Source organism: Diachasma alloeum, unplaced genomic scaffold (genome assembly GCF_001412515.2).
Source record: "Diachasma alloeum isolate Michigan unplaced genomic scaffold, Dall2.0 Dall_scaffold_00681, whole genome shotgun sequence".
In the NCBI taxonomy this organism is placed as follows: domain Eukaryota; kingdom Metazoa; phylum Arthropoda; class Insecta; order Hymenoptera; family Braconidae; genus Diachasma; species Diachasma alloeum.
The window spans coordinates 57,917-85,076 of record NW_021680813.1 but is presented as its reverse complement, the minus strand read 5'-3'; the positions used below and the strand labels follow the sequence as shown (position 1 = coordinate 85,076).

General features: G+C 40.2%; 3 protein-coding genes across 5 annotated transcripts in view; 1 reads left to right on the top strand and 2 right to left on the bottom strand.

Moving 5' to 3' along the window:
* Positions 1 to 3,898, bottom strand: part of LOC107044178 (vitellogenin receptor) — a 32,919-nt gene extending 29,021 nt beyond the window's left edge. For both annotated transcript variants that reach the window (XM_015265972.2, XM_015265971.2), the window contains exon 1: positions 3,660 to 3,898. In XM_015265972.2, the coding sequence (XP_015121458.1) occupies positions 3,660 to 3,704 (45 nt within the window). In that variant the 5' untranslated portion in view covers positions 3,705 to 3,898. The remainder of the gene's footprint in view (positions 1 to 3,659) is intronic.
* Positions 3,899 to 9,529: 5,631 nt separating this feature from the next.
* Positions 9,530 to 14,772, bottom strand: LOC107044170 (E3 ubiquitin-protein ligase parkin). The gene is made up of 3 exons (XM_015265961.2): positions 13,770 to 14,772; positions 12,248 to 12,452; positions 9,530 to 10,915 (listed from the first exon to the last, which is right to left on the bottom strand). The coding sequence occupies exons 1-3, from the start codon at positions 14,025 to 14,027 to the stop codon at positions 9,873 to 9,875; spliced, it is 1,506 nt and encodes a 501-aa protein (XP_015121447.1). The 5' UTR covers positions 14,028 to 14,772; the 3' UTR covers positions 9,530 to 9,872.
* The window catches only part of LOC107044172 (protein dpy-30 homolog), a 51,221-nt gene continuing 37,973 nt past the window's right edge, over positions 13,913 to 27,160 (top strand). Inside the window, exons 1-3 of one of the 2 annotated variants that reach the window (XM_015265963.2) lie at positions 13,913 to 14,165; positions 14,230 to 14,329; positions 14,458 to 14,528. In XM_015265963.2, coding sequence (XP_015121449.1) covers positions 14,314 to 14,329; positions 14,458 to 14,528 — 87 coding nt within the window. In that variant the 5' untranslated portion in view covers positions 13,913 to 14,165; positions 14,230 to 14,313. Of the gene's footprint in view, positions 14,166 to 14,229; positions 14,330 to 14,457; positions 14,529 to 27,160 lie in introns of those variants that run through there. The other variant, XM_015265962.1, reaches the window with a different exon arrangement.

The following is a 27,160-nucleotide window of genomic DNA, read 5'->3' as shown; positions in this document are numbered from 1 at the left end:
CTCTTCCTTAGGTCTTTTTGTTCTCTGATTTTTGTTGGTCAACACTATTGTTTAATTCAGATAATTTTTTTCATCCAATGAGAAAATTTTTGTACTCGAAAACGTTATGAACATCTGCCGACAAGAATACATAATCTGGGCCATTTCTCCTCCGTATTGTTATGGTCCAAAATAGATTGTCTTACAATAAGGTTTTGCCACCTTCTTCTCAATAGATAAAAAAATTATTCATCTGTTCGAAATAATTTGTTCTCTTTAGAAATTCCGGATATAAATCATTTGCAAGAATACTATAGTTTTCTAGAACTTCAATTGATGAATTCCAGTTTTTTAAAATTTTTCCGCTTAGCCAGCCAATGGTATAAAAAAGCCACGCTGCGGAGTTTACCTCGTATGATTAGGATCAGGAAAGGAGATATGCACTCGAAATCGCATCTTTTCCCAATTTCTTCTCCATTTATAAACAAAAGATATTAGTAATCTCAGAAAATTATAGAGCGGTCCACTTTGCCCTGCCCTCCCCTACATTTTTTTTGGAAAAACAGATTCTGTACTTTCTAAAAAAAGTAATTTTCAACCCAGTACTTGTCCTTACAGCTATAAAAGTACAATTCAATTTTTTGATAATCAGTTCACCCGGAAAAGGTATTTTTCATTTTACCTTTTTCGAGAAGTACAGAAAATTTTACATGAAATTTAGTCAAGAATAAAGGGGTCGAATGGACGGCGAGGTAAGATGGACAATGGTACTAGTGAAAATATTTTTAAAAATGGCTCAACCGACTTATATGGACAAAACGGGTTCACATATAGTGTGATAGTTTGATATTCACATTCTGAGGAAAAGTACTTAACGGCAATTTTTTTTGCGCGCGGAATTACGAAACGGCCAGCAATGTCTATTTTACCCGTATTTACCCTAAGCAAAATCATCAACCTGTAAAAAAATGTCTTCATAGCAATTATTTCATTATCTATTTTACCCCGCATCACTATTAGCAAGACTGACATTCGCCCAGTAACAGCGGGAGAAAAAATGAAGCATAAAAAGTGAAACATTATTTTGATCATCATATTATAATTCATATTGTTAATAAGCGAATACCAACCACTCTCATCAATACCTATGTCGATCTAAACTTTCTGCTAGTTTCGAAGGAAAAAAAAAACATTTTATAAGGTGGGTAACCGAACAAATGGATTGATATAGTGATTGATAACTTCAAATTCAATTTCGATCTATAAGGACAGGTGCTAGGTAACAAATTATTTTTTGCAATACTTGCTTGAAAAGTACATTTTTTGGGTCGGCTTAGAATGCAAGAAGCGCTCGTTTCCCACACGATCTAGAACGTTACATACTTCGTTTACAAAAACAACGACTTTACCCCCGCCTCGAACGGTGAACTCGCTTCGATCAGTGAGTCGACAGATATACAAAATTGCGTTTGTTACGCGTACATGTGGAAAAGCACAACTTCAAGCATTTATATTTTTCCATAAAATTTTGAATTTTTAAACCAATAGCTTGATGTTAATTGTGTTTCAGCAGACCGTATACATCGTGTAGGTAAAATGTATGTAAAAATCAAATCAGTACTAAAAATTTCGGAGAAATTTTCCCTCTATAAACCGCCTTTTCGTACTGACAAACCGCTCATCCAAAAATGATACTGGAGAGTTTTCAATTTAAAGTCTGTCAATAAATGTCATACTGGTGGACAAAAAGAAGCCGATAGGTATAAACTTAGTCATTAGGTAGAAGCTATTTTTCTGCGGAGTCCTATCGTAAAAAAGAGAAAGGAAATCGATCTCGAAATATCTCAAAAATCTCGAATAAGCGTAAGCGTAAGACTGAAACCGAAGCGCCATTAAATGAGGAGATGAAAAGGCGCGTGCGCAGCACGCACGGCCTGTCTCGTAGTGGAAAAAGATAAGCAAAAAAAAATTTCATTCATATTATTGTCCATGTCTCAGAAACTGTCAATTTCATTTAAAAATATCAAAAAAGGTTCTCTGCATTCCCCAAATTTTTCTGCAGAAAAAACTTCTTATCATCCATGGAAGCCCCTACAAAGAAAGCTCGCTTAATAAATTATCTTAGCCCCTTTGACCAGAAAATCATCAAATTGTATTCTAGTTTCAATTTCTCACATTGATCGTTCCAGTACTGAATTAAAATTTTTCACAACAATATTAATGTCTCAGAGACATCATACAACATACATTACTCTCTAATGTTTAATGTAAACAAACATTCGAACCAGTTACATAGAAATCGGGGGTTGGCATCCGTAATTGCAATTATAATTGAGCATTCTAATGGATACATGTGCCTGTGACTTGTACCCCCCCGTGCAGTTCGGTCTAACCAACTCCCTATCCCCATGATATCTTATTACGCGGATCGAATAATCGCATCTCTGCGGATGTGGATACTTTCCGCGGAGGCTAACCGTTCCGTCATGCTATGTCTATACATTTGCATCGTGTACAATGCACTTTAATTTAAAAAGTAAAATATTTTCTGACTGCTTCCTTGATACGGGGGGTTATCAAAGTCATACAAATTGCATAAAAAAAAAATCTGCATTCTTTCTTTAATAAAGTTGCGTTATGTGTACCCCATTTTTACCATGACAAGAAAAGCGTGTAGGAATATTAATACGATTACTCCGATATATAGCGCGCGAATTCATGATTGTATATACGTACGTTCTACTAGTAGCGGAACGATTATTTAACTCATCTGTACTGCGGCTCACGATTGGAAAATACCGTTTTATTTTTTATGAAGTATGTATGTCGTCGAATGCCAGTGAACTTTTAATGCTAGTCATTGGTCATCAATCACTCAGTGGAGTGATTATTTTTGTCACACGACAATTGAAACCTAGAGACAGTTACAACAAGTATTGAGGAATTTATCTAAAAGTATTCGAAATATGGTAGAGGAGGAGATAACGTCTGAGTTTTTTGGTCAGGGGTGAATGGTGGAATATTCATTAGTTGGATGACGTATTGTCCAACTACTGTGGATGGTGTTGAAGATGATTTAAATTCATGACAGGAGCAAGTGACTCCCCGCTCGGTTATGACTTTTGAAGGTATTTTTTCAGAAGAATGGGATGCGAATAAATGAGATTTACAATTTTTCAGAGTTGAAACTAAAAACTGGGTTTTGTGAAAGAGAGTAACAGTTTATAGAAGCAGTTTTGTAAATGTCTCGTAAGCGAGTAGGTTCACAAGAAAATATGGAATGACTTTTGTTATAGTAGAGCATAAAATTCAATGAAACATAAGTCCCGATTAATACACAATAAACAAAAAGTTTCAGCTTTCAGGGGTATATCCCTAAGGATTCTTGACGCTAACGATCATGACCCTAAACTTTAACGATTGAATCACTGAAATTCAGGGACAAAATTCCGTGGAGATTAGGATTTTTCCACTGGAAATTAGTAACAAAGGCACGTGATTTTATGATTCATTGTTGAATTCTAAAATAGTACAGATACCTAAAAACTAATTTTTTTCTCTACATATCCAAATCTCATTCGTTCAAAGATGTTTACATAATAATCTTTACATCTGTTTTGCATTCATCTCGTACCAATCCTCCTCTGATTCACATATTTGAAAAAAATGTATTCACTTACCAGTAAGGAAGCAATGGAGCAACTTAAAACGATACAGCGATTCATATTTCAATGAATATTCAAGAATAATAATTGTCACAACTCAAGCATTAAAAACAAATGACACTAAATTCTTGCGCAATGATTAGATCGAACAAGAGATAAATTATGCGCGATAAGATTGAACTGCACGAGTACTAGGTTGGAGCCTGCATGCAGTAAGCTCGTGTGATGATGACTGAGGCACAGTAAGGCTTTCAACGTTGTTAAACGAGAAATGAAGGAAGAAAGAAAATCTACACTGGGCCCTGCCTATGGTTCCTCCCACCTCCTCGTTCTGGCGTGTGTATCGTATCCCCCCATTACCGGGATCCCCCCCTCAGTGCCGCGTGTCTACTCAGGAATCTCTGGAGAGAATACACTGGAAGCTTCCAGGAAAAGAATAGAAGTAAGTGGTAAGCTCTCTTTGCCCAACACTTTTTTCACAGTGGAGGAATTTCATCACGAATAAGACGATGCTGAGGAAAATTGAGAAAACCGGAAATTTTCAGGTTGGATGATTGATCATAAGAATGTACATGAGGTAGTGACTGGAGGGTGTACGTGAACTGGTGACTCCATCGCATAATTCATGGGATGAGACATTTTTCTTGACTGAAAGAATTAGTCCGTCTTTGCCAGCCACATATGGAGAAAAACATGTTGGAATTTTTGTAGGGAACTTATGAGGAAAATTCAGGTGCTCGCCTATGCTGAAATAAATAAAAATACCATAAAACTCAGGTACTAGCATCACGGTAAGTTGGGTTCATTTGACTGGCCAGGCAAAAATCACTCTGCAGCACCGGGAATTTTACAGTGTAACATAGTACTTTTTCTCGCATTTACGATGCATTGTCCTGGTATTCACTTGAATTTTTCCGGTGTTGCATGGTCATTCTTGCCTGGCCGGTCTAATGAACCCATGTTATCGTGTAGGACCCAAATTTTTCCAGTATTTTTTCTACGTATACAATCAAGAGGCAAAAGCTCGGGAAAAGTAAACAGCTATTTTCGTCACAAGAGCGAAAAAAACTTTTCTGATGAGTGTGAGGGCGGCACACCGACGCGAAGCCGAGGAATGCAATCAAACGAGTCAGAAAAGTTATTTTCAGCCGCGTGACAAACACAATCTTTCTTCGCAATGTCCGTAAACGGCGTTCAACGGAAACGAAGTGTCCGTAAAACGACGTTTTACGGCCAGTGTAATGAAATAGTATATTTCGAGACGAGTGAGACGGAATTTTCACGAGTGTGAAGTTGGCGACCTGAGAGGCTAAACCGACTGTTGCTATAATCATACGAGCTAAAAATTCCCATCTCACATGTATCGAACAATATTTGTTGACGGTGATATTACGTTCAGCGAGTGCTGAACTCTGCCTTTTTTCGTTTACAACTCAACGAAAAAACACCTTTTGAAACTAGATGATCGCGGCAGCAATGACAAGATAGTACATTATGTCATTATGTGATTGTACATTGGTTCCATAATACTTTCTATGGGCAAGTCTAGCTGATTCTTCTCACTTTTCAAGTAAGTTTTTCTCCGTGTATAGGATCATCGCATGGAAATCCCTATGGAAGAACATGTTTTCGAACAAGTCTCTTTTAAACCAATAAAAATGTTATTTAAAAATAACAGAGAATGAAAAATCTTGTGCTGAATAGTTAAACAGTGTTCTTGGATGAACATTTTTCGTAGAAAAAATGCATTTAGTTGCTTCAACAAATTATTATTTTCTAAGCAAGCTAAAAATTAACTCATATTCGAGTGAGCAAATTTCTATCTTGACAGTCTATTCCAAGTTTGTGTTGAACTTAATTGTGCTGTTTCTAGGTTTCCTGAAATAGCTCAGATAGTTGATGATTCAATTGAATTTTTACTCTGTTGACAAAGTGTATTCACGGAGCTGTGAGAAATGTAATATCGTCTGAATCATCGAGGTATGTATGGTTTTCAATTTTACATGGTTGAATAAACGGTTGTTGAGAGAAATTCCTGATGAAAATACTCAATTTAGTAAAACTGATGTTGAGTGGACCTCATTTCTTCAAATACTGGTTTTACTATATTTCTGTAGTCCTCTTATCACAAACAATGTATGTACAGTGGAACCTCCATAACTGCACCCCTCTCGGGGTTTGGGTTCTCGGAATTTGCACTTATGAAAGGACCCTTCTTCGCCAACGAAAGAGGGAGAGCGGTGAGTTAGAAAGAGATGCATGTAGTTTCACGGATAACCACATACGGCGAAGTACCGGGTAAACAGAATACTATTGCGCACAGTCCTCGCGCATTGTAGATAGAGAGCGGAAGAGGTTAGAGAGAGAAGGGGCATAAATGGGAATTGTAATGGTGGGGGAACACTTCCCCTCGTGTGGTCGGACAGCGTGCACCTACATAGGTGAGCAGTTACGGAGGTCCTACTGTATATTGTTCCTCATTTCCTATTCTCTATTGCATAGTTTTAAAATCATAAAGCTGACAAACTACTGAATTTATATCAGGTGGATTTTTTTTCTCAAAATAGTACGTTTCAGTTTCAGCTGGACTCAGATGAGCTAATTCCGGACTTCCTGACGAACAATCCAAGTAATCCAGTTGCTGATTATTGTATTGCTTATCAGTCAGTACGCACATTCACAGAGCCCCTAAAAATATTCAACTGAATAGTCAAGACACGTTGATTCTCTTTTAATCCTCGAAATTCGCTATTGCAAAAGTAAATCGTCCAATGATTCAATCCGTCAAATAATGTCCACATAATACATATGTATCAGGCACCTATAATATTTGTTTTTATTCCAGATTCCAAAGGCAGGCCATGTGAGGCCTCTGGGGATCTTAAGAGAGATTCTTCGAATAAATCCTCGAATAAATTGGAGATTATGTTGTTGAGATAGTGTTTGTTGATTACGAAAACTGTCTTCATATTCATTTCAATTTCGAAGTTAGTTTAATATGTGCTTTAACTGGGGATTGATTTTTGTGTTAATTATTGATTTTTGTCTGATGCACTTGAAATTTAACCCGAATACCGGTTGATTTTTGTCTGATGGACTTGAAATTTGGCTTTACTTGCAATTGATTTTTGTTCAAATTCAAGGTCAAATTTATTATCAGCTGAATACGTCGATTTGTCCACGACACAATGAATTACCTTCTTTTGGACAACTGTTCATAGTTGACTCCGAGGAAGCAGTTAACAGTGTACATACGCAATTTGCTCAGTTGGACCGTGATATATTGAGAATAATTGATCAAACTATGCGGAATAACAATGCCTTCGAAAAATCTTATCATATGGTGGCTGTAGAATTACGTGCACAACAAAACATGAATCATAATGATTTACCAAACAATGAATTTCATTTAATATTTGAATCAGGGGAAAAACTTGATCGCAACCGTTATAATGTTCAACGTTCGAATAAGGTTGCTGCAATTTTCTCCACGACTGTGGATTGAGATACCCCTGAGACTTATGTAACAGTTCGAGCAAAGAAAGACAAAGAAATTAAATTCGTCAGCACTATGGATAAGAATGTCGAACCATGGATATATCCTGTTTTACCCACATGGTACGCCTGATTGGCACATAGACCTCAAGCTGATTTCAAATAATGATGAAAATCAGGATTCGAAAAAACCTAAAACTCGCGTTACCAGGGAGGCCTATACCCGATACAGAATGGCGGTTCGAACTGATGATTCATTCAACCCCATAATATCAGGTCGACGATTATTTCAACAATGGCTCGTTGATAGTTACGTCAAGGTCGAGAAAGATCGATTAGATTTTCTCAGATTTCATCAAAAAGATATACGTGCTGAATCATACGCGGGATTGGCATATTATTTACAGACCGTTGCAGATGATCGTGATGCTCAAGTTGGTAAAATGATAATTTTATCATCTACTTTTGCAGGATCACCTAGGACCATGATGCAACACTATCAGGATGCTATGACATTAGTACGCAAGTTCGAGAAACCTGATCTTTTCATTACGATGACATGTAACCCAAACTGGATTGAAATCAAAGAAAATCTGGATGACGGATCCGGATTCTTCATCGATTAAAGTGCAATCGAAAAAAGCAAAACATTTGAAAAATACAGATGTTTCCATATGAGACGAAGCACCAATGGCTCCGCGTTATGCACTGGATGTTGCAGATCGATTACTACGAGATACTATGGGTAATAATCAACCTTTCGGTGGCAAAATACTCATCCTTGGTGGTGATTTTCGTCAACTCCTTCCAGTTAATATTCATGGAACCAGAAGTGAAACTGTCAATCTTTCAATTAAGTACAGAAGACTGCGGATAAATTTCATCACTTATTCTTTGATCGGAAATATGAGGGTCTTGCCAGGTGAGCAAGAATTCACCAAATTCTTATTGGATGTTGGTGATGGGGTATTGAATGATCCAATGGACAACTTGCGAGTTCCTTCGTGTTGTTTGGGCACTCAGAATGATGATATTGTTAACGATATTTATACGGAGAATTGTTGAAGGACAAGAAATATAAAAGTGAATATAAATATATATAAATATAAATTTGGGAGTAGTAGATCTGTTGGAAGAGAATTCTGAATGTATTTATACAAGTGTAGATACCATCGAAGAAAAAGACAATGATGAATACGCCGGAACAATATTGACTGAATACCTGAATACTTTGTCTCCTTCGAGTTTACCTTCCCATCAATTACGACTTCGCCAATATTGTATTGTTATGCTCATTAGAAATTTGAGCATCAATGAAAGATTATGCAATGGCACAAGATTACTTGTTCTTGATCTTGGTCGGAATGTTTTACGGTGTGAAATTTTAACCGGAGATCAAAAAGGGAACGAAATAATTATCCATCGCATAAATTTATATTCGGAAAACGATTATCCTTTCACTTTCAAGCGACGTCAGTTCCCGATTAAAATTGCATTCGCTACGACAATCAACAAATCACAAGGCCAAATGTTTGATAATTTGGCCAAACTTCAGATTAATATGTCCATTTTTTCCAAAGTTAGACCGCAAAGCCGGATTTTTAGCGAAAAATCGAAAAATTTGAACTTTTCAGGAACTTTGCATAATTTACATGAATTGTGCACATTCCAATTGGTTGGAATAGGAGACATTAAGATGAATATTTTGAAAAAAAAAATTGAAATCGGTTGAGTAGTTTTTAAGATATTGAAGAAAATGGATTTGAATACAAAGTCGAATATCTCCGAAACTATCTATCCGGTTTAGCCCATCTTCAATATCAAACATTTTAGTGCCAAGAGGAAACTTTGTACCAAATTCCAAGTTAATATGTCTATTGTTAGGAAAACTAGAGTGCTAACAAAAGTTTTCAGCGAAAAACCAAAACATAGAAATATCTCGAAAACTTTGTATGAACGGGTGTACATATTTTGATAGATTGCGATAGAAGACATCAAGACGAGTATTTTGAAAAAAAAATTGAAATCGGTTGGATAGTTTTCGAGGTATTCAAAATTGGTTTTTCGTGAAATAATTTTATTATGAATATTGAATCGAACTTCATGAATTAACATAGAATCGGTTCTGAATGGCAATATAATGGGACTAAGAGCTGGAGTTTATTCATACCACTTTAAATAAAGCATTTTATGATGAGTATGCCAATTGCTGGCATCTCATTACAAAATACTTCGAACTACTCTTTATGCCCGTCAAGAAAAGGAACGATATTCGTCGCTCAGCAGAAAAAAATTTTCAGCTCATATGTTAGTAGCTGCAAACTTATATTTGTTAAAAAGGTTCCTTCGGCTGACTGATCAAAAATACAATTGAAATTACAATCACCATATCCCTCAAATATTTTTATTTTTTACTATTACTTTCTTTTCCTATTTAATTGCACGATGCTCATAATTAGCTGAATATTTTTCTTTTTCTTTTTTTTTCCTTTCTCTTTTTCGCTGTACAATTAACACATTGTATATAAAATGTAAATATCATGCTGAAGGCCCTCGAGCGATGACCAGCTGCATGCTTCCGTAAAGAATTCCGTTGACAATAAATAAATAAATACTTTTGAAGTACCCAACAACTTAACAAATGTCCTGATTTTTGACGAATCATCGATAAGTCTTTTCTTTTTTCTCAATATAAATATCTCCTCCAAAAAAAAAGCAACAAAACCTCCAAAATCACCCAAACCAGTGATTTCCCATACATTCCCTCGTCCATGGCGTTTGGCAGACCCAACACCACTGAAACCCACACCCTGCCCGAGTGCACACCATGTGCATGCATCCACCGTCCCTCTCAGTGGGTGTCCTACACTTAGGGCAAGGTTTGGTGGACTTCTGAATAACCTTTTTGCTCGCCTCATCCCACTTGGCATCCTTGGCCCTGTCAGGATCAACAGAGTACCCTCCACCTCCCTGGGTATTTAAGGTAGTTCTCTCTACTTGTCCACACTCCCCTAAATGATATCCATTCAGGCATCTCCTGCAGAAAACGTATCCGCAGCCTCCGATACACTGAATCTTCTTACACTCCTCGTCATCCATCGAATTAATAGGTTCTGGTGGAATAATTCCCATTCCGCAGTCTGGCTGGGGGCACAAGAGGCCGCCAGCTCGAAGAACATACTCTTCAGCCCCAAACCGTTGGTACTGTTCATACTGATGTTGATCTAGCAAGCGAAAATGATGCACTTCTCGTATAAAAGAGTTTGCACAGCCTGCAGGACAAGGAAGTGTGTAGTATCCATTGGTCCCATCGAATTCGAACTGACGCTCTCTCAATTTCACATTGCAGTAGTCTTTGAAACACTCTAGGCATGTGACATGAGCTGCCTCGCATGGAAACACGAGGACAACTTCTTCAACTTCTGTACAAGCCAGACACGGAACTTTCCTCAAGTTTGGGCGAATGTGGTAAAGAGGAATTGCTTTGTCAGTTTCTCCTCTGCTCAGATGATTGCCGCATTTGAAGAAAAACTGAGCGTAGGGAATCTGGGAATCTGAAGGCGAGGAGGAGGAGTGCGATAGATGACAGCTGTCGTTCTCGCAATGGACTGTGATGCGGTTTGGGAGCAGCACGTCCGGCCAGGATTGAGGGTCTCGGTCCACAGTCACTGCTCCCGAGCTGCAGGAGGAACAGCGGACTCGGAGCTTTCCTGGCTCGATTGACTTGCAGGGGGCTGCGCAGTATACATAGAAGTGGGCACGTTTACCTCGGGGTTCTGCACATAAAAAAATGTTGATTATTCAAATTTTTGAAGTTTTTTTTGTGAATACAAATCACAAAGTGATAACATTAGATACGTGAAGACTCTGATTATGGCTTATTTTTTGAATGTCTTTGGAGCGGTTTCAGGGGATCGACTAAACAAGTTCCGGGGGATTCATTGAAAGGAAACACAGTCAACCACAGAGAAAAAACTCTAGCCTCCAGTAGAAATCTCGGAGTTTTCAAACTCTGTCGCACTTCAATCTAACGAGTCAAAAATCCTGGGAATGAGTGAAGTTTCCACGTAATTTACCAAAATTTTCCTCAACAATTACTGGCAAATGTTGGAAATTTTAGTCATTTTTATTTCAATCTAGTATAATGATGTCTATCTGGAGAAACATTGTCTCTTAGTTTAAGGAAATGTTAGTTCTCGAGTTCAGAACTTTTGGGGTCTTGAAATACGAATTTTGAGATTTTTTAATTAAAAACATCCGGATTCTCTAATTCAAACATTTTCATTCTTAATCTGATCATTCTTATTCAGCACAAAACCGGTTGGTTTATACAGTTATTCCTAAATCATTGAAATAGGAATTATTTCAAATTTATTGGATCATTTATTCAGAATATGAAAAAAATTATGAAAAAAGTCTGAAAAAATATATACTTCAGTAATTCACTATGTACTTCAATTTGAACCATTCCTCATATTTTTCACCTGCAGAAATATCGAGCAAAATTTCTAAAAACCAAAAAAATGCCTTCAAAAACTTTTACCAAAGCCTTGCTTCGTTATACTTATAGATATATTCTGCATGTGTAAACCAAAATTTAAAACAATCTATTAAGAATTGCGAGATGAAAATACTTTTGGAGATACCATCACTGAATAAAAATCCAAATGTAATTTTTTCTTATTTTTGTACAATAAAACTGAAGCATTCAACTCATCAGGACGGTATCTAAAGACCCCTGCGATTTTAAAATTTTAGGGCGATCTTCCCGTAACGCTCATTATTCTAGAATTTTATGACATTCATCAAAAATTTTAATTCATCCCTGTTAAGTTATTCCAACAATTAGTGATTTACGAATGATTTTTTAGTAAGATAATAGACCAGCAAAATTACTGAGCTCAATGTAACTCGATCTAAATAATACAAAATTCACAGGAAAGTTTATTCATCCCCTTTGAATTTTTATACATTTCTCAAAAACTGATTCGGGGGGGGGGGGCGGAAATAGACTCATTTCGTTGGACCACTCCCCTGTTGATTATTTGATAGAGTCTTTACTTCCATCTACCATCTTTGGTATATTCATTTTTAATGGAAATGTGTACCTGAAGATTCTATAAGTTCATTCTTCTCCCCTTCATTCAATGATAAATCCGTCAATGTTTCATTCAGAGGTTTACTTCCACTTTCAGTTAATTCCAACGATTCAGTACAAGATTCACTGATCCTTTGAGTATTCGGGGAAGATTTCAGTCTTCTTGGGGGAGTTTTCACAGCATGAAGGATGCTCTGCTGTCCCAAGTCACATTCCTGTACACCAACCCAAAACAATAAATCTGCAATAATCGCGGATGAAACAATAATTGTTCCATCCATGTTACTGTGGTAGAATATTATTCGATTGGTCGTATATTAATTACGGTTCTATTTATTAAATGATAAGGTGGTACATAGCGAAAAAAAGTTCCTGATTTCCGAAACCACCTTACTGGTGATAGACCTCTTACATCAAAAACAGCTATTTTCTGGAATTAAGAATTCTTGTGTTCTTATACGAAGAACATTTAGAAGAGACAAATTTCTCGAATAGCTCAACATTAATGCAATATCATTTCAGTCAAGGTTATATTGACTGAATTGATATTGCATTAGATATTGATATTGAGTCAAGGTTGTATTGAAAGTTCAATACGAAGAATTCATGAAAATGAGTAGTTTAATTTTAGAACAGAAAAACTCATCAATTTAAGAACAAGAATGCTCTTAACTTGAGAACTACGATGTTCGTGGGTGAAGAACCTCAAAATGCTTATTTTAAGAAGCAAAAATTTCTGAATTCCAGGACCAAGATTTCTTCAAAATCAGAAATGTGCTATGATAGAATGAGAACTATAGCAAGTTTATATCTAATTTCAAGGAAAATTTTCGTTAAATAAGTGAAAATTTCATTCATTTCCAGGGTGTTGTGTGTATTAAATTTCAATACAAAAGAGATCTGAAATTCATAAGTGTTTACTGTAAACTGGAAACTTTTTTTCTCTGTAATACAGGGCGGAATTTGAAAGAAAATAAGTCATATCAGGGGAGAGTGTAGAACAAAGTGAAATGTTTGTGATGGACTTTAAGTCTTAATATCTTTGTTTACAAACATTCTACTTTGCCCCAGCTTCCTGCACAAAAAATGTCTTTAATCATAGGAGTGTCATATTCGACGATCTCCGTTTTACCGCTTATTGAAAACTGACATGGACTTACCATTTACTATGCAAATTTTTATCAAAGATCTTATTGGATGATCCTATGGAGGATGGAACAGTACCAATAAGAGCATTAATTTTATTTTAGAAAATCTCTATAAAACTTGCGTTACCTGAAGATTCACATCAAATTTTATTTTGTTCACAGAGCCTCCACTTTTTTTTAAACTTTCAAAACTCTCATAAGACAAATTCTCATTGAAATTCGAGTTTTTCAATAGATAAGATTTTCTATACAAATTTTAGAATTCTTCATACAGTCACCAGTCAGGCTCGTGCTGCATGTTTCCCTGTGACACAATTCTACAATTTTTTATGCGTGACCACTCCAAGATTCTATCATTCAAGAGACTGTCATATTAATAAATACCTCGATAATAGTCGAATTATGAAGCTCCTTCCCAGCAAATATAATTTTGATATCCTCTGGTGCAAGTCCCATTTTCCCCGCAATGACTTCCTTCACATTTTTTATATCCCATTTTGGATCTAAATCCACTGACAACGTGTTGCCAGTGTTTGTTTTGATGTAAATACTGAGAGTATTCGATATCTTACGTTTACCGAACCAAAGTAATTGGAGCATACTTGCAATTGCACTCCTGATGAGCTCAATCAGATAGTTCATTATTTATCCTTCACAATCTCAATTTGAATCAACTTGAAAAACGAGAAAGAACGAATTCTAGTCATAATTAACCTAAAATTGGAGCACTAGGTGGAGGTTATTCGTTGAAATAATTACATTTCTTGAGAGGAAAAGATGGTGAGCAAGCTCTTTATTTTTCATACAGCGCCCCCAAACCTCACTAACAATAATTACATTACAGATTTAGTGGTGTTTACTGACTTGCTGGCGGTCACTTGTTCTGACAAATCATTGACAACGATATTTGTTTGCATTTGTTTACACAATGGCGTCCGGCAGTGGTAAGTGCACCGTTCCGTAATCTCGAATTTGAGAAAAATATTCGACTCAATCAATTATTTATTTATGTCTTACACCAATTCGACTTCGGAAATTATTTTTAAATAATGTTAGGTGATTGCTTTTTTAGAAAATGCCACGGAAGAGAGGATTGAATCGACGCCAAGCCAGCCCGCTGCTAATGTTTGTGACGGGGCGCATGTAAGTGAATTTAACCTCAAAATCAGATTTTAATAAGTGATTAGAACGATATGATAAGGGAATTAATCAAGTAAAATTTTACCAAAATTATTTGAGACTGATTTGTCATTAATTTGTTGATTGATTTTCCACTTGGAGTGTATCTAGGTCGTTTCGGAGCCACAATTAATTAATTGGAACTCATTGATGAGATCCACTAATTGATCATTTTTCTTTCACAATATTCATTTTTCAAAATTTTTACACAAATTTACGGACTTTTTTTTGGCCAACTCAGTGTGAACATCGGCAGTTATATAAATAAATATCCATTACTCCATTTTTTCATTATGATTATGAACAATGGAAAGGGGTTATTGGAAAATTCTAATTTTTGACATTCTTGTGGAGTAAAATTTCAATTTTGTAGTTCTTATAATTTTTTGTGTCATTTGAATAGGTTTTTCCCTCGGTCCATATTGTTACATATAGTTGGGAACTATTTTTGCGATTTTTGATGTTATTCACTAGATTAGATTAATTGGTTTGAGTTTTACAATTATCCGACATTGTCTGTTTTTGTGTCTCTAGGTTAGATTACTCAATTTCTTCCTATAATTTCATCGTTCTAAACATTTTCAAACGCTTCTGGATTTTATCTGTTGTTTTCAACCTTCGACGAACATTCCATAAATGTTAAAATATAATAGGCAATAGTATTGCCAATAAAGTTCTTTTCATCAGTATAAGATCGTTTCTCTCAATCAACTGATAAATAAAAATTTTTCGTGTCACGGGACCAGATAAACCCCATTTTTCGCACAGCGTGATAAAATAGTACATTACATGCCCGACCCTTGGAAAACAGATCACCGTCCCCCACGTGCAAGGTTGCCTTCCGAGCCGAAGGCGAGACAGCTTGTAAGCTGTCGACAGAGCACTGAACATTCGGACATTTCAAATGATAGTAAATGAGAGATATCGGCGGTGTTGCCAAATAAATTAAGACTTCATGGAAACGAGTGCGGTTGATTTCAACTCAACTTTGGGAAATTACAAACTGGGATCTAATTGCATTGGAGTATTTTGGGACATATTTGCCATTGAATTTTTTTGCCATTGGATATTCTAAAATTGGATATTATTACTATTGGATATTTTCAAATTAGATATTTTTGACCGGTGATTTTTTACCGGATATTTAAACCGGATATCAGTTGCATACTAGCAATAGGAAGCTTTATGTGATATGAAGGTCATATGGGGTCATATAAAAGTTGTGCGGGGTCATATGGGTTATATGAGATCATTTGGAAGTTATCTGAGGTCATATAAGGATCGCATGGGGTTATACGAGTCATATGCAGGTCATATGTGGGAATATAAGGGTCATATGGGCTCATGGAGTTATATGAAGTGATATGGGCTCATATGAGGTTCATATAGGGGCTGTATGAGGTCATATGGGGGCTCTATGGGCTCATAAAAGCGTAATACAGGGATCATAAGAGAGTTATATGGGTGTTACTATTCAAATTAAAACAATAAAAAATGAGAGTAATAAATTTCAAAAACAGAGAATCCATTCGGAAGCACATTGCTAATTTGTTAGCAACATAAACTATATCCATATACAGAAAATGCGACTATCCACTTGTTTTATATACTTTCCGAATAAAAATACGACAATACCACGAGGATAAGTAATAAGCCATTTTTCAAGTTTTTTATTATTCAAATTCCGCTGTTACACAGGGGCCAGACGATAATCGAATAATTTTTTTTTCTCGATGATGAATAATACATAACTTGTTGGGGATATTTTAAAATGGGACATCCATATGGAGGTGAGAAAAAAAATTTCTTATCCTGAAAAATTCGATTTTCCGCTCATAAATGAGAAAAATGACTTTTAGGGGTCCAATTTTTGGCAATCACAAAGGTCCGACGAAATAAGGGTTAACTGAAACAGGTGAGTAAGACAATTACAACGGAGGGGTGACGGCTGGGCGAGCTGCCTGTGCCGGTAACTCGGCAATATAGAGCTTCTAGCAAAAGTTTTCCCTTACCAGGGTACCCCCACTCTACGTAATTCCAACTCATATGCTTGTCCCCCACTCCAAAAATCCATGTATATTCTTCTGAAAGAATAGCTCTAGCAGTCCCGCTGTCACAGGGATAGTTTCGGAGGGTAACTTATGCCCTCCTCGTCCTCTACATGTTCTTAATGTTTTTTAGGTGATTCATTTGCTGGCTAATTAATATTAAGGAATGAAACACAGACGGTGTGATGGAGAATTAAATTCCCCATCAATCGATCCCCGTTGCATCCCTTAATCTCTGCAACAAAAAAATACAAACTACGACAAAAGTCATGGGCCAGTGAGAAAAAGAATTTTCTTCTCGGCGCACAGTGACTTTTCACCATTCGCTCGCGAATTAAAAATTTGTCTCTCCCCTCCTAATTGAAATTAAGGGATGAAACAAAGGCTGTTTGAGGGAGAACTAAATTACCCATCAATTAACCCTCTTTCATTCCTTAATCTCTGTAAAAAATGGAAGAAACTGTCATGAAAATCACAGCGCAGTAAGAAAAATAATTGTTTCGCGGCGCACAGTGACTTTTCACCATTCGCCCGCGAATTAAAAATTTGTCTCTCCCCTCCTAATTGAAATTAAGGGATGAAACAAAGGCTGTTTGAGGGAGAACTAAATTACCCATCAATTAACCCTCTTTCATTCCTTAATCTCTGTAAAAAATGGAAGAAACTGTCATGAAAATCACAGCGCAGTAAGAAAAATAATTGTTTCGCGGCGCACAGTGACTTTTCACCATGCGCCCGCGAATTAAAAATTCACCTTTCCCCTCCTAATTCAGATTAAGGGATGAAAAAAAGCCAGTGCGACGGAGAATTATATTCCCCATCAATTAACCCTCTTTCATCCCTTAATCTCTGTAACACAAAAATTAAAACTGCCATGAAAGTCATGGGCCAGTAAGAAAAATCATTGTTTCGCGGCGCACAGTGACTCCCGGTAATTAAAAATTCACCTCTGCCCTCCTAATTGAGATTAAGGGATGAAGAAAAGGCAGTTCGACGGAGAATCAAATTCCCCATCAATTAACCCTCTTTCATCCCTTAATCTCTGTAACAAAAAAATAAAAACTGCCATGAAAGTCATGGGCCAGTAACAAAAATCATTATTTCGCGGCGCTCAGTGACTTTTCACCATTCGCCCGCGAATTAAAAATTCACTTCTTCAATGGACGGCTCAGAATTGCGTTTTTCCTTCTCCTACAGCCTATAAAATGTGAATTAAATAAATTTTTTTTGGGCATTTCGTTTTTCACGATTATCTCGGAAACTATGAGAGATACAGTCTTAAATAGGCAGTCTTAAATAACAGTCTTCTATAGGCAGATGGATGGCTCAGAATTGCGTTTTTCCACTTCCTACACCCTATACAAGATAAATCCTCAGAATCCTCAGNGAGATAGAGCCTTAAAACCTATTCCATTCGATTCCTGAGGAAATTTGGGTTCCGTATAGGCAGATGGATGGCTCAGAATTGCGTTTTTCCACTTCCTACACCCTATACAAGATAAATCCTCAGAATCCTCAGGAATCGAATGGAATAGGTTTTAAGGCTTTATCTCTCATAGTTTCCGAGATAATCGCGAAAAACGAAATCGCCAAAAAAAATGAATTCAATTTATCTTGTGTAGAGTGTAGGAAGTGGAAAAACGCAATTCTGAGCCGTCCATCTGCCTATACGGAACCCAAATTTCCTCAGGAATCGAATGGAATAGGTTTTAAGGCTCTATCTCTCATAGTTTCCGAGATAATCGCGAAAAACGAAAATGCAAAAAAAAATTAATTTAATTTATCTTGTATAGGGTGTAGGAAGTGGAAAAACGCAATTCTGAGCCGTTCATCGGAGAAGTGAATTTTTAATTCGCAGGCGAATGGTGAAAAGTCACAGTGCGCCGCGAAACAATGATTTTCTTACTGGCCCATGACTTTCATGGCAGTTTTTATTTTTTTGTTACAGAGATTAAGGGACGAAAGAGGGTCAGTTGATGGGAAATTTAATTCTCCGTCGAACTGGCTTTTTTTCATCCCTTAATCTCAATTAGGAGGGGAGAGGTGAATTTTTAATTCGCAGGCGAATGGTGAAAAGTCACAGTGCGCCGCGAAACAATGATTTTTCTTACTGGCCCCTGACTTTCATGGCAGTTTTTATTTTTTTGTTACAGAGATTAAGGGACGAAAGAGGGTCAGTTGATGGGAAATTTAATTCTCCGTCGAACTGGCTTTTTTTCATCCCTTAATCTCAATTAGGAGGGGAGAGGTGAATTTTTAATTACCGGGAGTCACTGTGCGCCGCGAAACTATTATTTTTCTCACTGGCCCATGAGTTTCATGGCAGTTTTTATTTTTTTGTTACAGAGATTAAGGGACGAAAGAGGGTCAGTTGATGGGAAATTTAATTCTCCGTCGAACTGGCTTTTTTTCATCCCTTAATCTCAATTAGGAGGGGAGAGGTGAATTTTTAATTACCGGGAGTCACTGTGCGCCGCGAAACTATTATTTTTCTCACTGGCCCATGAGTTTCATGGCAGTTTTTATTTTTTTGTTACAGAGATTAAGGGACGAAAGAGGGTCAGTTGATGGGAAATTTAATTCTCCGTCGAACTGGCTTTTTTTCATCCCTTAATCTCAATTAGGAGGGGAGAGGTGAATTTTTAATTCGCGGGCGAATGGTGAAAAGTGACTGTGCGCCGCGAAACAATGATTTTTCTTACTGGCCCCTGACTTTCATGGCAGTTTTTATTTTTTTGTTACAGAGATTAAGGGATGAAAGAGGGTTCATTGATGGGGAATTTAATTCTCCGTCGAACTGGCTTTTCTTCATCCCTTAATCTCAATTAGGAGGGGAGAGGTGAGTTTTTAATTAGCGGGAGTCACTGTGCGCCGCAAAACAATTATTTTTCTTACTGCGCTGTGATTTTCATGACAGTTTCTTCCATTTTTTACAGAGATTAAGGGATGAAAGAGGGTTAATTGATGGGTAATTTAGTGCTCCGTCAAACAGCCTTTTTTTCATCTCCTAATTTCAATTAGGAGGAGAGAGACAAATTTTTAATTCGTGGGCGAATAGTGAAAAGTCACTGTGCGCCGAGAACAAAATTATTTTTCTCACTGGCCCATGACTTTTGTCGTAGTTTGTATTTTTGCTTACAGAGGAATGCAGCGGGGATCGATTGATGCGAAATTTAATTCTCCATCACACCATCTGTGTTTCATTCCGTAATATTAATTAGCCAGCAAATGAATCACCTGAAAAACATTAAGAACATGTTGAGGACGAGGAGGGTATAAATTACCCTCCGAAACTATCCCTGTGACAGTGGGACTGCTACTGCCGAGTTATCGGCACAGGCAGCTCGCCCAGCCGTCAGATTTGACCGTGGCGCCATCCCTCCGTTGGGGTGATATTATTTTTGGCTTGGGGTCGCCTGAACCCCAAGATCTGAGCCTCTATTTTAATCTGTCCTCTTTGGTCTCATATATATTGTAACGAGAGTTTCTCGTTACGGGTTGAAATCCCCTTAAAAATATGTGAACTCTTAAATTATTAAAAACAGACAGTTAGTGCCATCTGGAGGCGGCTGAAGAAAGCCGTGACTAGATGGGACGAACCACAGACCAATGAAAGACCAAGGCATAGTGGTTATGGTTGAAACTGCGACCCCTGGAGGTTTGGAGGGCGTGGATACTCTCGCTATTTTAGAACTCGCCCAGCTGTGTTTAGGGGAAAGTGGCCCGACGTACAATCGTCAAAATAAATTCCGCCAGTCCGCGAAGTTAGCTACGAACCGCTCCTTCGTTTCAGTTTCATACTTCAACCAGTAGCTAATTTCACGGACTGGCGGAACTTATTTTGACGATTGTACAGGAGTTCCAACTGGGCGATTCTAAAGGCTGTGCCGGGGTAGACTAGGGACCAACGTAGCCAGGTGAAAGGACTCGTACCTCCGTGATCCCGTCGGGTTGATTGGTGGGGATAGGTAACGGAATGACCTATCGTCGCCGAGATATCCAGACTAGGAGGCAAGGCCCTAGTGAGATTCCGGGAGAGTTGCACGCGAGCGCTTGAACCGAGAGGTTGAAAAAATATCTCGCTGTGCTGGAGTGGTGAATGGTTGTGTAAGCCATGGTAAGGAGTTTTACTCTACGTAGCCTGGTGCATAACTGTGGCGGCGAATATAGGAGGATGCCCCTGCACCCCCCGCGCGGAAATCTGAGTTATTTCAGAACGCGAAGTGACGACTTTGTCGTGCCTGGCGTCATCTAGTCTCGGCGGAACGATTCGAGGCATATGGGCCGATGGGCCTGGAGTAGAGAAATCCTCCTGTCGGCCCGACCATACGCCGACAGTTTAGTACTACCCGGAGGCAGTGACGCGCGATGACCGAAACGGTAACTGGTGGTTGAGAGTGTGGGTGGTCGTAGCGTGGGTAACGTACACTGAGAAAAAAAATTTCTAAGAAATAGAAATTCTATGATTGATCCAAATCGTTCATCGATTGAATAGTCGCAAAAGAAAATGCTATTGTAAGACACAGATATCGATTTAATTTTAATGTTTTCGATTGAAAAAAAATGACATCAGTTATCTAAACGTTTTTTTGTTATTATCTACTTTTCAGTACATATAAATCAATGTCTGTATTATCAGATATCTTCTTCGAATAAAGCATGTAATTATCCAATTCATCAGCGTCACGATATCCCGCAAAAGAATATCTGTTCGATTGAAAGCAGAATTCATAGATACAATAAAATATTCATTTGGTCCATGAGGAACATATTGGTGGATACTCATTGATGCGAGACTTTCGCCGTGAGCAGTTTCTTGTTTATGACAAACGCAATTCTTCATCATATGAACTGATTATTTTTTCATTGCAATTGTGAAAAAAAAATTATTTGCGCCAAATCCGAAGCGTTTGAACTAAACCAAAATTGAATTGTATGCAATCGATTTTGTCGCAAAAACATGTATTTTCTAAATTCGATAGAATAGACAAAATATACTATACTATAACAAAATCGATTTCATACAATCTAATTTTGGTTTAGTTCAAATCGATATTTGTGTCTTACAATAGCATTTTCTTTTGCGACTATTCAATCGATGAACGATTTGGATCAATCATAGAATTTCTATTTCTTAGAAATTTTTTTTTCTCAGTGTAGTTCAATCCTGGTCAGATGAGCCTGTCAACGTCCCAGGCTCTGAGGAGTCCCGGCTGATTCGCAGACAACCCAGCGGAGGAAAGATGAAGTTAATTCATTAGGGGAATATGCTGCGAAGCATAGTAAACGGCTTGCAAAGGCTCGTGAGGATGTGGTGGTTATACTCCTGGTGGACCTTGCCCACTCTACTGTATCCCGCTGATGTTAGCTGGGCAACCCATTGTCCAGCCGAGAAGTCCCCTGGGTAGACGAGTTAGCTTCAGGGGCCGGTTTTCGTCGAACCTCCCGTGAAGGTTCGGCTGGCGCCCAACAAACGAGCGATAGAGACGGCTAAAAAGTAGTTTGGATTTTTCCTGGGTGAACAACCCGGGAAAATATCCTTACAAAATGGCGCCCAACGTGGGGCCACGCCAAAGGAGTAAACCGAAAACCCGGAAAATGGGTAAGTGGACATTATCGTAGAGATAATACGACGAAAATCGATTTCTTGATTTTCCTCGGATAGTAACGAATTTTATGTACTCCTCGAAAGGGGAAACATGAAATTAGACATGCACGAAATTTCTGTCGTGGAGAGATTCTTTCAGAAACTTTCTGAGGTTTTGTCTCCTCAGCACCCGGGGGAGACGGCCTTGACGGCCTTTATGAGTTTGTTTTTCCCCGAAAAAAATTGGAAAGTCCTGTTTTTTTCGCTGGGGAGGGGTTTTCCTTGTATCCCGGCGGCCCGGTCTAATCGTCACCCGGGGGAGGATGGTATCGGGTGCGGGGAATGTCCCCTTTCCGCCGAGGAAATCGAAAGAAACGAGGAGATACGGAAAATTTCCGCTCGTTGGCACGCGAAGTTTTAAAACACTATTGTACCGACGTTTGGTGGAGAAACTATTCTGGAGAAGAATAGCATTACCGACCGCCGGTGTCGGTAGTATGACTCCCGCCCCGGGGATGGCGCCACCGGACCGACCAGCGTGGTGCGGGAATATCTGAGTAGCCTTGATTGACCCTCAATCAAGGATATTTGAGGACCGCCTAGATATGCAAATTTAGGTCAGGGTCCAGGTCACCAGAGGGGACCACCGGCGGCGATTAATCGTCGATTGACACGCGCCCTAAATCTCCCACTCCCTACCTGTCGGATTAGGGAAATAGACCACGAGGAGCGTCTTTTTCCATTCTGGCCACGCAAGTGACAGCACGCGAAAAATTATTCGCTCCTGGAAGAGACATCGGCTCTCAAACCGATGGAAAGCCAGTTCCCTAAACTGGACGCGTTGGTGCAGAAGGTGGTAGAAACCGCCGAGGCAGCCCAACAAGGTAAGTCGAGCTCCAAGGAGCTCGAAGAAAGCACCCAGGGGGAAATAACCCTGGAAAGTAGTACGGGGGGAGTAACCGCATTACCGCAAGGCAATGAGGCCGATCCCCTGATGGAATTAATCTCTCTGTCCATTGCAGAGAGAGAGCTCACGCCCGAGGAACTGGCCGAGATGGTCCTGTTGCTCGGAGACGATGAAGACGAGCCCCCATCTCCAGCCTTCGAGCCGTTGGCACTTTCTTCACCTATCGAGAGCCCTCGAGTGAAAAATCCCGAGGCAACAGGAGACCCAGTGGCAATGCCCGAGGCCACGCCGGAGGAGCTGGTGAGGAGTTTGGTGACCACGCTGTCTAGGAATCCCGAGCTGATGGCCGCTGTGCTCGCACAGCTGCCACTCGTCAACCTGGGGCCCTCATCAGCGATACCGCCACCTGAAGAAAAGAGGAAGGCTGCAAAGCCCTCCGGACCCTGGGAAAGGCAGACGAGGCGAAAAACTCTCGTCAAACCTCCCCCCAGGAGAACAGTGCCCCCAACCCTAACTCCGGAGCCCGAGCCAGAGGAGCTCAGCTCGAAAACTAAGGGACAAAGGAGCACAGGAAGGGCAAGAAAGGAGCTGGGGCCGAAAAGCCCTAGGGAGCAGAACCCCACGGCGGTGGTGAGGCGTAATTACGCCGAAGCGCTGCAGCACGGCAGGAAGCTGGCGAGCTCAGGGCCGAAAGGCTCTGAAAAGAAAATCCCTCCAGCCACAGCGCTGGAGCCCGAGGTCAAGGAGGCGATCTCCGAGACCAAAGGCAAACTCCCTATGACAGGAAGGAGGAAGCGGAAGGGCTCAGGGGCGAAAAACCCTGATGGCAGGGACTTCGAGACTGAGGCACGGAGTATACACCTCCAGGTGCTCCAGCCCGGGGGGGAAGGACCCACAGAGGCGGTTGGGGTGAAAATCTCCAAACGTCAGGAAGCTCTCAGGAAGCTCGCCTCTGAAGACGAGACGATGGATGCTAAATCGCCTCTCGTCGACGACGAGACCCCCAGGCAGGAGAAGAAGAGGAAACTCCCTGAATCCCTCATTCCGGCGCGGCTGTGCTGAAACTGCTGAAAACCGGGGCATAAGGGCAGCAACTGCCCGGAGGCACGAAGGCCACACTGTAACAAGTATGGCATCCTCTGCAGCGAGGAGTTCTGCGCCTCCTGCACGAGGAAATGGGAGGCCATGGGCCAGCGAAGCCTGGGAAAATTGCCAGGAAGGAACGCAGGGCGAGGGAGAGGGTTGAAAAGCTCGCTTGGACTGAACCGATAGAGGATAATGACTTCCCAGCGGCTGAAGGGGACAAGGGGAGGCACTTGTTGTCTTTCCTGCCCATGTCTTTTCGGCTGGGAAAGAGACTGGTCCGAAATGACCATGGAAGGCTCTCGGACCCATTTATGGGTGGCATGAACGCCGAAATTCACTTCCGAGTGAATAAAAGCCGAAGGGAAGGGGCGAAAGCCCCAAAACAAAAAATTATCCATCTTTTGCATGTGAGATCGGGTAGTAGGCGCCATCTACCGCCTCTCCGATAAAATAACCACAATTGGACGGTAGCCGGCAAAGTAGAAACCTTCTTTGTCGACTGGTAAGAAAATTACAGACTGGTGAAAAATGTCACTAAATGACGCCACCTCGGTAGAAATACTACTGAAAACGTCGGATAAGGATCTTTTTAATTGAAAAGCATTCAAAAGTACCGCCAAATGCGGGACATTGAAGGTTTTCGAATAAAAAAGAACGAGAGGTCAATAAAAGAGCAGGAAAAGGGGGAAAATGGCTGAAAAGACATGGAATACCTCAGAGATGTCCTAAATCATCCGAAATGACGGAAAATGATGGGGGCAATACGGATAATCACCCAGAACTAGTGAGTTTTCATTCGAAAATACTGACTAGATGATTCTGGGGATTGGTAGGGGGTTTTTCCTGCACAAGTAAAATTCCCCGAAAGCCTCCAGAGTAGCCGTCGACTCGAAGAACGGTGCGCCACATACTCGGAGAGGGGCCAAGAGTAGGGAGGACCCCTATTCTTGACTGTAGGGTATAAAAGGAGCTGCAGAGCTCCCAGAAAACTCTCTTCTGTCGTGAAGGCAGAGGTTTTGAATAAGCCTCCTGAACTCGCTAAAGACTCCCTGGGCTAGAAATGGGACCAAAAAAGGATTTGCTGAATAAGCAAAGGAAGGGAGAGGAGAGAATCCCTGACACCCCGGTCGAACCGAAAGGTTCAGAACCGGATCCCGAAAAGGGAACCAGAAGGAAACGTAGAAGAGTCGCACAGAAAAAGTGACGACCACTGAGAGTAGTGATGAGGAATCCAAGACTGACAAAGTCTCGAAATCAAAACCAGAGAAGAAGGGGGCGCTCTCGGAGGAAAAGAGGGCTAAAAGGCCAATCAGTCTGTTGGCGACGGATTGGGGCCTTTCCTTGCCGAAAGATGGGCCAAGCCGAGGGGCTGATAGGTCACCAGATGACAGCCTCCCGAATGGCGGCATTGAAAGTCTTCGCTGAAGAAGCGAGGAGATTAGAGGAACAGCTCTTGACGTCAGGGCTGGTAGGAGCTGCAGCACCCCCCCCCTCCTTCGCAGAGGGCGGGGGAGGCCGAAAGGCAGCAAAACCACTAGTCCGAATACTAGTGGGGCCATGACGCCAACGGAGGGAATTCCGGGTGTGACGGTGACAAACGCGATCAAGGGAAAGCGATCTCGTAATGATCCTGAAAGGGGTCCTCAAATAGTATCGCTATGTGGAGGTTTTCTCTTGGTAAGACGCGTGCCACGCTCTCCGTGAAAGATTCGGAGCGCTGGATTTCCAGCGAGCGTTGCACAAAGAAATTTCCGACCGCTGACAAGGCGCGGAGGAAAGTGTAGGCGTTCATAGCGAATATGAACGCCTTGTTTCGATGCACTCGACCTCTGTGGTCCAAGGAGAAGCAGCTAACGTACACCTACAACAATATGTTGCCGGAATATATAGTTGGCTACACCCTCGGCCCAGCGTCGAGGTTAAAAGATTTGGAGAGGCAGGCTTTACTTCAGGAGAAGATAATTCTCTCCGAATTGACGTGGCGACCCTCTCCGAAACCGGAACATGCCCTGTGCCCAAGCTTCGCGTACCGAGGCCCGAGCTATATCCAGAAAGACTCGAGCTTCGGGAATAAAGACTCGAGGCCACACAGAGGCTATGGGAAGCCATCTCTTTTGTCTGTGCCGCCGGTAATCTCGGATGGTACGGTAAGAGATCCAGTGGAAGAGGTGGAAAAATCCTCAGAAATTGGAAGTGAGGAGATCTCGGGGCGAAATCCCAATCTAGAGATCCAGCAAATTGTCTCGCCGAGGGTAGAAATGCCCGAGACAGCAGAAGAGGAGTCCCGAGAGGAAAAGAGAGCGAAAAAACTCTCTTTAGAACTCTCTTTAGTTTTTGGGTCCAATGATGGACTCATTTGCATTGACATCATCGGAAATGAGCTCCGATTTGAAGTTTATCAAACAGGCGATGAAAGAGGGCAAGATATTTCCTTTTCACGTGAATATTGAAATTCACGGGAGAAAGATACGTGCTCTAGTGAACTCAGGAGCATCTCGTACCTTCGCTGGAGAAGCGGGGATCGAGCTGCTGAGTGAGCTAGGTATCAGCGCGAGAAGAATAGCACCGAGAAGAGTTCTAGTAAAAATACCTCTGGTATTAGGGGGGATAGCCGTCGCGGTTCAAATTCTTTGGATGGCTTCGCTATCCGAGGATTTCATACTGGGACTGGATTTTTTGAAAGAAGCACGGATGGTCATTGATTTCTTTGACCAGTCCTGGCTTTTCAGAGACAAACCTGACAAAACATTCAAGTTTATCGCAGTTGACAGAGCCTGCCACATAACAGTGTGTAACGGCCTGAAAATAAGCGATGCCAGAGCTCTATAACTCAAGAATTGATAGATATTGTAACGAGATTTTCTCGTTACGGTAAACTGTTTTACCAACACAAAAACCCATGAGTTAAAAATGGTTAGAGTGAGGGACAGAGAGAGAGAGAGAGAGAGAGAGAGAGAGAGAGAGAGAG